Source organism: Malaya genurostris, chromosome 1 (assembly GCF_030247185.1).
Source record: "Malaya genurostris strain Urasoe2022 chromosome 1, Malgen_1.1, whole genome shotgun sequence".
Taxonomy (NCBI): domain Eukaryota; kingdom Metazoa; phylum Arthropoda; class Insecta; order Diptera; family Culicidae; genus Malaya; species Malaya genurostris.
This window is the reverse complement of record NC_080570.1, coordinates 23,264,540-23,277,234: the sequence shown is the minus strand read 5'-3', so window position 1 is coordinate 23,277,234 and position 12,695 is coordinate 23,264,540. Positions and strand designations below refer to the sequence as shown.

The window sequence follows — 12,695 nt, the reverse complement described above, 5'->3', positions numbered from 1 at the left end:
TTTTCTAGAAGTGCTCGCTTTTCATATATATTTTGTCGAGTCGCGTTCGCAGCTTCAGTTCAATTCAAGCAAGTAAACGAATCACATCGCAAGCAAATAGAAAACGTGACTCAAGTATTCAAAGCGAGCGCAAAAGTTTCAAAGCAACTGTTAATAGAGTGAAAATACAAAGAATAATTAAATTCAAGTGTAAAATCATCAAACAAGACTTTTGAGAATTTTTGCTTCATCAGTGGTGAAATTAAGTGAGCATTGAAAATGTCCGCAATCGGTATTGATCTGGGCACCACGTACTCTTGCGTGGGAGTGTTCCAGCATGGCAAGGTGGAAATTATTGCAAACGACCAAGGCAATCGAACAACTCCCAGCTATGTGGCCTTTTCTGACTCGGAGCGGTTGATTGGTGATGCTGCAAAGAACCAGGTAGCGATGAACCCACGAAACACGGTGTTTGATGCAAAACGACTGATTGGCCGTAAATTCGACGATCCAAAAATTCAAGCCGATATCAAACACTAGCCATTCATGGTAGTCAACGATGGCAGCAAACCAAAGATCGAAATTGAGTTCAAAGGCGAAAGGAAACGCTTTGCACCGGAAGAAATCAGTTCAATGGTGCTGACGAAGATGAAGGAAACGGCCGAAGCTTACCTGGGTAAAAGTGTGCGGAATGCGGTCATCACAGTACCAGCGTATTTCAACGATTCGCAAAGACAAGCAACAAAAGATGCGGGAGCAATCGCCGGTTTGAACGTCATGAGAATCATCAATGAACCGACGGCAGCTGCATTGGCCTACGGTTTAGACAAGAATCTGAAAGGAGAACGAAATGTTTTGATTTTCGACCTGGGTGGTGGTACATTTGATGTGTCCATCCTGACTATCGATGAAGGTTCGCTGTTTGAAGTGCGATCTACTGCCGGTGATACTCATCTGGGAGGAGAGGACTTCGATAATCGAATGGTTTCACACTTCATCGAAGAATTCAAACGCAAATTCAAAATAGATCTTTCGGCAAATCCACGTGCATTGCGGCGTTTGAGGACGGCGTGCGAACGAGCTAAACGTACATTGTCATCGAGCACTGAGGCTACAATCGAAATCGATGCCTTGTATGATGGAATCGATTACTACACGAAGATATCGCGAGCACGATTCGAGGAATTGTGCTCTGATTTGTTCCGATCAACACTACAACCAGTCGAACGAGCTCTGTCAGATGCCAAGATGGACAAAAGTTCAATCCACGACATTGTTCTGGTTGGAGGTTCAACTCGCATTCCGAAGGTCCAGTCGTTACTGCAGAACTTCTTCTGTGGAAAATCATTGAATCTATCCATCAATCCGGATGAAGCTGTATCATACGGTGCTTCGATTCAGGCTGCCATTCTCAACGGTGACAAGGATGAGAAAATCCAGGATGTCCTACTAGTTGATGTCGCTCCACTCTCGTTGGGAATTGAAACGGCAGGAGGTGTGATGACTAAACTAATTGAACGCAACAGTCGCATTCCATGCAAGCAAACGCAGACATTCTCGACATACGCGGATAACCAACCCGGAGTTTCGATTCAGGTGTATGAAGGAGAACGAGCAATGACCAAAGACAACAATCGTCTAGGATTGTTTGATTTGTCAGGAATTCCACCAGCTCCCAGAGGTGTTCCACAAATTGAAGTCACATTCGATTTGGATGCCAACGGAATTCTGAACGTGTCAGCGAAGGAAATGAGTAGTGGCAAGGTGAAAAACATCACGATCAAGAATGACAAAGGTCGTCTGAGTCAGGCAGATATCGATCGAATGGTGTCGGAAGCTGAAAAGTTCCGCGAGGAAGATGAAAAACAGCGAGAACGAGTTGCCGCAAGAAATCAGCTCGAAGGTTATTGCTTCCAGCTGAAACAATCGTTGGATTCGGCTGGTGAAAAATTAAGTGAAGCTGACAAAAGCACCGTTCGAGACAAATGCGATGAAACGCTTCGATGGCTTGATGGAAATACGATGGCCGAGAAGGACGAGTTTGAGCACAAAATGCAGGAGTTGAGCCGAGTTTGTAGTCCCATCATGACACGATTGCATCAGGGTGCTGCCGGTGCTGGTCCAGTGCCACCCAACTGTGGACAGCAGGCTGGTGGGTTTGGTGGACGAACGGGACCCACAGTTGAGGAAGTGGATTAGATACATTCACTTGCATAGGTTAAGAAAAATCTTCTGATTCTGTTTGTGATAATAGAAGTATTAAAAATTAGTTCCTATTTATTTTCAATGTACTTTTGTAGATATCAGCAAGAATAAATTATTTTTATAGTAACGGTAGATTTAATTCTATTTACTTTTGTGAAATGCATTACTTTCGAGTCGTTTCTTTTTCCGTGTCATTGAAACCTTTTCGTTTTCATTGTGTGTTTTTGGAATTGATGATTTTCCAGACTTCCTCTTGTCCCTAGCTTGAATGCTAATGACTGCATAAAGTATGCCCCAAAATTATTTCTCCGAGAGCAAAGAAACAAACCACAAGAACACGCCATAGGAAAACTGCCCTGTGAAATATATCAAACTAGAACATTCCCGTGATACAGCACTAATCGGAACATTTGCTCTAAAATACCTTTATGTAAAGAAAGTTTATCACAAACATTTCAAGTCGGCAGCACAGTTTCTACAATCCCACTGTAAATCACACTAAATTCCAGGGGCGACTAACTCCACGTCATCGAAATAAGGCAACACCATTGCGTTCCGCGCCGAGATTCGTTTGATAGGATCGTAAACCATCAACTGTCGGAACAGATCTTGCGCCTTGCAGAGCGAAATTTCCTTCGGGATCGGTTGTGTGCTCCAGCTAGGAAACGTTTGCTTATAGTCTGGAAGTTGTGACACGTTAGGCCAGCTTTTCTCGTCCGGAGTGCCCATAGTGCGAAAGATGCGATAGAGCTGGTCGATTTCACTATCACCGGGAAAAAGCGGCCGCCTTAAAATCATCTCCGCAAAGATACATCCCAGACTCCAGATGTCCACTCCGGTGGCGTAGAATTTCGTTCCCAGCAGAATTTCCGGTGCTCGATACCACAGCGTCACTACTTCGTGAGTGTAGGTGCGCATGGGAAAATTGAATGACCGGGCCAAGCCAAAATCTGCTAGCTTTAGATGACCATCACGGTCCACCAGTAAATTCTGCGGTTTGAGGTCTCGATGTAAAATTCGATGCATATGACAGAATGCTATTGCGTCCAACATCTGGTGCATGTAGCTTTTGACTAACTTTGGCGTGAAGGATGGTTTGTACTTATCTAGCAATTTCTTCAGGTCCATGTCCAGATACTCGAAGATCATATAAATGCTCGAATCCATGACGGCCACATCGAACAGCTCCACGATTGAGTGGTGCTGCAAATCTTTCAGCAGAGAGATCTCCCGAATAGCCGTTGAGGGAACGCCTTCGCTTTCGCTGAAAAGTACGACAGGTAATTCAATCGATGTGACTTCCTTACTATTGAAGAATAGTTAGTTTTATCTTAAATTGAACATTTACAGGAATTACACATGCGAATTATCGTTTAGTTGTTTATTAATTACTTTAAGATGCAATATATAATCTAAGAAAAATCGAGACATAGTTGTTAAATGCTAAAACAGTTTTCTAAACTTCCATTGAGTAGAATTTCACGTTTCGATAAGTTCCATTTTGACATGTAATCCTTAATTCCCCGATTTTTATGGGACAATAAAATGCTAATTGTAGTGTATAAAAGATCCGCGCAAATAAAAAAAAATAATAATTGTAATTATTTAAATGAGCGAACATTGTAAGTTTATTCTTTGACTCACCAGTGCGTTAGCATTTCGCATTGAACAACTGGTGATATCTACTAAACATTCGATTATGCACCTCCCTGCGGATGTTACTGTTAGATCTCAATTTCATCAACCGCTAGGGTGCATATTTTGTTAAAATTGTAATACTGTAATATAGAGTAAACATCTACATCTACTCAGAGTGATCGTGGATTGAGTGTACTATTAATAGAAACATCACGCGTAACTTAACGTCATTCGACTTCTTATTCAGTAAATCCCACAATTACAATGTTTTATCTTTGAACAATTGTTATCACTGATCAAAATGAAACGTTCGTTCAGATAACCACGGTTTTGATACTGCACACATCATTAGCTCACCTGTCCAGTCTTATCCGTTTGAGAGCTACATATTTCTGGGTGTTGATGTCCTTTGCCTTGTAAACGACACCGTACGTTCCTTCGCCAATCTTCTCGATCCGTTGGTAGTCTCCGATATTGTGCATTGCTTTACGAAAAGTTCTTAATGTTTAGCAAGCGGAGCACAAAAAGCCATGGTCCTTACGGCCGCACGTTGAAGGTCCTTACCGTTACTACGATTAAATTTCTTGATAAAAAAAATTCGTTTGTTTTCATTGCGGGCATAGTTTGGCGCCAAATTTACAGGAAATATCGCTGTGTTGTCGTTGTATTCAGCGTTGCCAAATCTAATAGTTGAGCATTGCTTTGGAATGATATGTATAAAATCGTATTGCTTTGATTAATTTACGGAATGATCTTAGTTCGTTTGGTAAGCCAAAATCACACCTATGATCTGCAAAATTTTTACAATTCAAGGAAGAGTTAAAAATTTCCGCAATACTTGCATAACATCCAAAAGCGAACGTTAAAAACTTGCAATTTGCCTATCAATCAGCTAGAATGGCATTTCTGGTGGCATCCTGCCACACTGTCATTCTATACGATATTTTTATACAGCGGTACCGAAACAACAGCACACGTTCGGAATAGAATAATGATATTAATGTAAGATATACACGTCAGGGGTAAAGAATTCATAAATGGGTGGTGTGAAACCCATATCAGTCAAAACGCGATTGGAGAAAGTGAGATCCACACTAACAGATGTTTGCGAAAATACGGCATAAAAAATAGAATACTTAACAAAGGTTCACAATTTACCAATGTTTATTTTAGGTTCTACTTACAATCTTAAGAAAACAGCCATTGTTGAAAAATGAGAAAGCAGTTTTCTTCGTTACCGCTGGATAAATCTTCGTTGTTTTAGAAATATTTTGGGGCTGTTGATCTTTTAGATTACATCGTGAGAGAGAGAGAGAGAGATTTTTTTTTTTGAAGCTATAAATGTGACGAAGTTTTTGAGGCCTAACTGAGTCAACGCCTGAGTAAAGGTACTATGTATTTTTTTGTTGTTCCGATGATAGAGGTTCTAACCTTAACCTCATTCGCCTCTTCAGACTAGAAAAACTATCTGACCCTATGTGCGGGGTTGGAAATCGAACCCTGACGGGTTGCGTGAAAGGCATCGACTTATCCATCACGCTCCACCTGTTCCCGATATGAAGAAATGTTCCAACTGACGAAGTTTTACGTTACGTTAATTTAAAGAAGCTAGAAAGCGTTGCATACGATAATTTTTTTTAAATTGAGAGTTACAAATCATGAGTTATTTTGTGGAAATTATGAATCTTATAAGAGCTAGATTCTTTCAATCAAAGAGTTACGAAGCGTTACATACGTTACTTTTTTGTAAGTTATAGGCGTTACGAAGCGTTACTTGCGTTACTTTTTAGTAAGTTATAGACGTTCCGGAGCGTTACTTTTTTGTATGTTATAGGCGATACGAAGTGTTTCAGGCGTTACTTTTTTTGTGAATCATAGGCGTTACGAAGCCTCACATGCGTTACTTTTTAATAGATTATAGGCGTTACGAAGCGTTACATGCGTTACTTTTTCGTAAGTTATATGCGTTACATTCGGTATTTACGAAGCGTTACTTTTTGTAAGTAATAGGCGTTACGAAGCGCAACGGTTACTTTTTTGTATTCTATAGGCGTTACATGTGTTACATGCGTTACTTTTTCGTTATGATACGTTAATCGTTTGAAAGTTACAAACTTTTCGATGCGTTACATGCGTTACTTTTCAATAAATTTTCAGGCATTACGAACTTATAAAAGGTAACGCTATAAGTTACAGTCGTTACGATGTCATCTTGCAAAACCTAATCGCCAATTAGGTTTTGCACGATGATGACACAAACGAACTGTCGATTATTCAAATTCATCTTTGACAGCTATTGTTCTTTTGTTTACATTTCAGATAACACGTATTCAAATTAGAATGAACACATAAACAAACCACTGATAGCTGTCAAACGGTGTTCATCCAGCTCATTTTGTGAGGTTATGTCATGTTCGTGCAAAACCTACTGTTATGAATTTTTAGACTCTAGCGCCAAACGAATTTGACAGGAACTTTTTGCTCGCACACTAATATCGTTTCCACTCTAACTGCTGTCAAACCGTTTGTTTAAAGCCAGTTTCGAACCTAGTTTCAACCTTGTCGAACTGAAAATCGAATCAGTTTCGAATCTGGTTTTTATATCAGGTTTGCTCAAACCTCCTTTGCTGAGTGCGAAATCAACACAGTTTCGTGAAAAGTGTTTGTTTGATGAAACTACACTGGGTCAGTAACAGTTTTCTCAAACGAAAACGACATATTATTAGTACAACGTTCACATCAAGGATGCCAGATTAAATGTTTAAGTAGATTTTAAAGACTTTATGCAACCATACTTTTGCAACTATCACTTTTTAGCGATTAAAAAAGAAAGTCAAATATGCTAAAGATGTAAATTTATAAAATGTCCATTTTACATTTGATTTAAAATTCTTAAATATCAGCAGCGTTAATCAGAAATCTGAAAACTCAGGGATCAATCTGCATACGTGGCTTCCCAAGTTTCCATATAGTCCTAAGACAAGACCTGACAACTGGTTTCTTATTATTCCTTCCGAATCATCCTTCTCGTCATTTTCGTATCGGCTACAGTGTAGCCATATTTACAGATTTTTTAATAACTATGCTGGGAAAAAATATTACATTTAAATTTTCAGACTTTAGGTTTTTGATTTGAAATAAACATGAAAAATGTTTTGGTGAATGCATTTCTTTATTATATATTAATGCTTAAAAACAAATAATTGAGCTTTGATGACAAAACACGAAATATTTCATGTTGAACGTAAAATTGAATCCATTGTTGACGTATTACCGGATCTTTTGGAAACCGGAAAAAGTCAGGTTTGGATAGAAATGCTTAGTGCGACCACAGTGTGGAACACAACAGTTCATTCTTCTCGAAAAACTAATCACACTTTCGAGTTTACACTAATTTAACAAATCTTTTTCGGTTACACTTTAATTCACTAAGAAGAAAAACGGCTTGATGCAGATTTTAATTACACAGTGCTGCCACTATAAACATTTATTACAAATGAGATTGAAAAAAAGTAAAACATTCTCAGAAAATTTTCATTTTTATTGGTGAGCTAAATTATACATTTTAATAAACTTGTTTTATGATTTTCTTTATACTTGGCATCATTGCTCGCGTACCCTGCAAAAGTTTTTTCTGTTCACAATGTGCAGGTAGCAACATCAAAATCAGCCAATCAGAAACTGGTCCATTTTGGAACAAAAGCAGCCCCCCCCAGATGTCAGGTCTTGTCTTAGCGTCTGGCTAACAGAATGGTTGGCAATGTGTAGCGCCAGAGTTGCCAATGTTCCAGATTTATCTGACATATGCACTGGCATAGACACTCAAACAAACCAAATCTTGTGCTAGATTTTGTAGACTCAACCTGATTTTCAAATTTTCCGCGCATGAAATATCAGTTTTCTCTGTTCTGGTTGAATGAACTCAGTTCAAAATCGCCAATAAGGTATAAAATAACGAAAATGAATGTCTGTGAAGACAATGCGCCACAATATAATTACAAAGTTTCGCTCAAGTAGAGTAAAACTTTACGTCTGTGTAGGGCTTCAAGTTGCCATGCACGACAATAACTAACGAGTCGAAGACGAGATGTAAAGAAGGAAGTGAAACATACCCCGTAGATAATCCTCCCGATTATCGCACCGACTTAATAGGGTTTCGTCGGTACAATCGGCAGACGAATCCATCGATTAATTGACCTTTTGTTGCACCTACGCTTATGGGAGTTTAACATTAGCGTTGACCGATGCGACAGCCAGTTTAGTAAACAGACTTAATCTTGTACAAATCGGTCAAGATCGTACGACCTAATAGGTGTACTAGTCGGGAGTTTAGAAATACTTTGTATTAAAACAGCAGATTAATATGCCTACAAAACACATTCGAATGTGTTTCACAACTTAGTCGCAAAACTGATCGGTCGATTTTCAAGAGCCCGATTTCGCCGGCCAACTGGTCCTTTTAAGAACTGTCAAATTTTCTACAAGCTCTTTGGGCATAACTCATGGATTGAGTTGCGATTACTCAAATTCATAAACAGGAATAATATGTCAAAATTTGAGTATGGATTTGGGTAAGATTTAGTCAGGCTATGAGTTCTCTCGCAGTTATTCATACATTAGAGTAAACGTTAAGTTTTCTGACATTTGAGTGAAAAAAATGCTTCTTGCAGTTCAGTGCGTTTTCATTATCGGAATATTCTAATCCGATTTAGGAGTGCAAGAAAACGTTGTTTTTCGTTGCCGTTTCTAGATCCGGTTTTTGAAACAAGAAATCATTAATCGTAGTTGTTTTCAATAGAAATTTTGTGGTTTTAATTATGCTAAGTGAGACGTCTAACGTAAGGATTTCAAAATCATTCATTTTTGACTCCAACCCGATCAAAAGGAAATGGTTTTGAATCACTGTTTTGCGCTTTCCGTTTAAAAGAGAGAAGAATGACTTTAACTAGAAATCCATGTATATAAACACGAAGTAATCCATGTATATAAAGAATTTCTTTATTTTGGTTTCAAGGAACTCAAATTTTGAGTTAAACTTACTCAAATTTTGAAAAAATATTTTTTGACAGCTTCGTCCCTTTACTCAAAAATGAGTAGATAGATGGTAACTCAATCATAGAGTACATGCACTTTTTATGAATTTGAGTGGTGTGTCACTGCCAGGATTGGCCAGACATTTTCTGGTACTATTTCGGGAGCTACACGCTAAATTTTTGTTTTGCTGTTGGTTAAAATCACAAGTTCATTTCTTACTGCGATTAAATTTACGTGTGATTTAAACGACATGGAAATAAAGTTTTTTTTTCACTTACAGAAATAGTATAAGAAGTGTTCGAATTGTTGTGTTTGGAATACCTCTATAACTGGTGGAAGAACTTTGTTATCGTTTCGGAACGTAGAGGAACGTTTTGCAGAATCGTGGCGAATAACCGAGCAGGTGGCAATATTGAGCTCCTTGTTTCCAGGATATAGCAAAGGAAACCTTCCAAATATTGTTTGACATCTTGTGTGAAAGCCAGGACATATGATAAATTGCTCAAACAAAAAAAAAACAGAAAACTTTGATATACAAACTGATGCTATCTCCAATTAAGGCTAGTATGCTCGTTTCTACCACAATGTTCATAGATGGACTCAAAAAATACCGAGCATATATTTCTCACAACCACATTAACCATCCCGGAGGAGGATATCCGTGAGCTGATTCAGGAACAGTCGAAAGTGAGCTGTTTTTATCCGGTTGCTCTTACGAGCCAGCCTACACATGCTTTGTGTTTAAAATTCCTACAAATCCTGTTTTATGACGCCTCACTCGACCATTGGGGGATTTTAAATTGGGAACAAATGCTTAAGAGGATTAATCTATGCTTTTATATCGTACCGGAATCCAGTAGTAGGAAAAACTCTGCTATATGTTTCGAGCGAAAATCTACAGCTTTACATTGCTGTACACTATCACTACTAAAAATGAGGCATTAATTTCACTATCCTCTTGTGGGGTTTGTGTTTCAGTTTTATTCTACTCATTATTTTTAATTGATCTTATTTATGTATGTTCTATTAAATATATCTACGAGTGCCTTTTTGTTCCTGACATCCGTATAGAATCTAAACAATCGTTCGCAGTGCATTGTATGATTCCCACCTATGGCTTTGCGGATCGAATGCTCCTTCTTCTCTCGGAGGTGCCGAAAATTACGGAAACCGTAAAACATACAGCATTTATAATCTACATACCACGAAATGCAGTATATCACTAGAGTCTAGTCTAGTCTAGTCTAGTCTAGCACACCGACGGAGTGCCTTCCATTCGACAACTGGTTGCTTTTCACTCAACGTTTTTCTCAGTCACAAAGGAAAAAGGACACCCGGCTAACGGATGGCTTCAGTGGAACAGCAAAACTTTTGATCCAGCAACACCCGACCGAAACTAAGCTTATTTATATTTTAGCTCAACAAAGTGAGATGGAACCGAACCCCATGCCATCGCATTACCACACCCCGGCGGATGGCAGAATGGCGAATAAAGTTTTCAATGTTGTAGGATCTATCATTTTGATATATAGAGAAAATGCTCTATGTGCTGCACGGGAAGACCGAAAGGAGGGATGGGATGAATGCTAGACTCCACCGAGCGCCGAGATGATGATGGGATATTCCGGAAAAATAGTTTCACTGAGTAAATTAATTTGAAAAAAAAAACCAACTCACCGACACAAAAAGTTGTTGGATCAAGCTCAAACTGTAATTATGATCAGTGCACTCTCACAAACTATGGCAGCTCGGTTGTGAAGCTCAGGCTGGCAGCCGAAAGATTCTGCACTCACCAAACACCGGTCGGGTACGATGATGTCCTGTAAATCTGTTGTAATCTATTCCACAGACACACACACACACGCCACCGATGATAGTTCGGTAACGCGAACTCATTATCATTTGCTACGGAACTCTTATATACCGGGGGTCAATGAATCGCTAATGTTAAACGGGATCAAATTCCTGGATGGCCACCATTAGCGTCATCCAGGTTGGTTGTGGTCTTCGTCATCGAGCAGTTTAAATGTAAATCAATTTACGATCAAATTAGTCCAACGATGTTAGCACGAGTCACGAGCAAGCAAACACGTCGTTTGCCAGGGCATAACCATTACCCAAACTATGTACATTCCGAACATGAATATTGATATCATGGTTCAGCGGAAAGTCTCGCTAATTCATTCGAAAATTATCTCTCTAAATCGTCTATTTTCATTTCAAAGTATGTTTGATGAAACCGATGCCTAAATCAACAAAGAAAATTAAATTTCTGAAGTTTGAACGAGAAACATGAACTGGTAGGGCAATTGTAACAATTTTATGGTGATAATCAATTGATGTGAAAAAAAATTTCAATTTTCTATTTTCGAGAAATATTGCAAATAAATCACACGTTATTACATCGAGACAACGTATTGAGTAGATTACATCAGCTTGACAGAATACTTAGACAATTCTGATAGGAAATTATGCTTCTTTTCGTGAAGTATTACAACGTTTAGAACGACACCAACACATTTGTGATATTACATCAAAATTGCTCCACATCACTTCAAGTTCTACTTCAACCAATATAAAAAATATTAATTCTCTGGTATCTAAATTTGATATGAACTGATAGATAAATGTGATATGAACAGTACATTACATGTTATCTATTAAACACGTAACTCTTACTGGATTATGCATTAAACAGCTTTCAAATGCCAGTTCATTAAAACCTACAAGATAAGTAGAGTGGAAAATATTCACATTACTTTTCACGTAACTTTAACATGATTATTATTTTGAGTGTACCAAAATCTCAATCTTAGTAATACAAAGATATATAAGCGGCCCTTACACGATCATTAAAAGTGTCATTACTAAAAAGTAATGGCACTTTTAATGATCGTGTAAGGTCTACGAGTTCAGTAATGATACGAGTAATGATGGAATTCCGGATTTTCCATCATTACCAACATTATTTCTTCTTCTTATTTTTTTGTGGAAGTGCTGAATATCTTTAGAACTATACGCGAAAAAATGACAAAGTGTAGATTTAAATTGTTAATATTTCATTAACCTTAACGTTTCAATGGCAAATCAAATTTATTTTCAGCTAAACGAAAATAAAAATATTGCTGGTGTAGTTACAAATACTCATCATTAATAATGAACGTGTAATGCTAAAAAGTTATGATGTACAGTAATGCAGTAATGACGAGCATTTGAGCAGAAGTGTGATTACTTAGTAATGACACTTTTAATGATCGTGTAAGGGCCGCTATAAAGGACGAAACCGTCATTCCATTTGTTTACACTCAAAATAATAATGATGTTATAGTTACGTGAAAAGTTATGTGAATATTTTCCACCCTACTTTTCACGTAGGTTTTAATGGACTGACATTTAAAAGCTGTTTATTGTATAATCCAGTGAAAGTTACGTGTTTCATAGGTAAAATGTAATGCAGTGCTCATATCACATTTACCTATCAGTTCATATCAAATTTAGATACCAGAGAATTATTATTTTATATATTGGTTAAAGTCAAAAGGGAGATTCTTATATAAATCTAGGAAATGAAAAATAAAACATTTATTTAAGAAAATTAGCATATAATTTCAATAGCTTAAAAGCAACTAATAACGTCGTGGTCTCTCAAAACGATAAGCCTCCAGAAATCGTTTTTATTGTCACTGCCATCCAACCGAAGCCGAAGTTGAGATCCGAGAACTCCCACAACACTACTGATGCAGGTTGAAGTCGCATTACATGGTTCCAGTGTCTCTAGCTTCATACCGATTTTGAACTCGTTTTTCGGTGGACCTACGACCTGTTTGAAGCATTCGGAA

The 12,695-nt window shown here is 38.0% G+C and overlaps 2 protein-coding genes across 3 annotated transcripts; one reads left to right on the top strand and one right to left on the bottom strand.

Annotated features, from left to right (window-relative positions):
• Positions 1–399: 399 nt before the first annotated feature.
• Positions 400–2,279, top strand: LOC131434839 (heat shock protein 70 A1-like). Its single transcript, XM_058602037.1, has one exon. The coding sequence runs from the start codon at positions 526–528 to the stop codon at positions 2,176–2,178; it is 1,653 nt and encodes a 550-aa protein (XP_058458020.1). The 5' UTR covers positions 400–525; the 3' UTR covers positions 2,179–2,279.
• Positions 2,280–2,294: 15 nt separating this feature from the next.
• LOC131434846 (cyclin-dependent kinase 2-like) lies at positions 2,295–4,442 on the bottom strand. Of its 2 annotated transcripts, XR_009230411.1 has the most exons (3): positions 4,180–4,442; positions 2,609–3,448; positions 2,295–2,540 (listed from the first exon to the last, which is right to left on the bottom strand). XR_009230411.1 is itself a non-coding variant. In XM_058602049.1 (2 exons), exons 1-2 carry the CDS (start codon positions 4,302–4,304, stop codon positions 2,683–2,685), a joined length of 891 nt encoding a protein of 296 aa, XP_058458032.1. In that variant the 5' UTR covers positions 4,305–4,442; the 3' UTR covers positions 2,296–2,682. The 2 variants fall into 2 exon arrangements, 1 of the variants encoding a protein (XP_058458032.1); XM_058602049.1 differs by having other exon boundaries at positions 2,296–3,448.
• Positions 4,443–12,695: the final 8,253 nt, after the last annotated feature.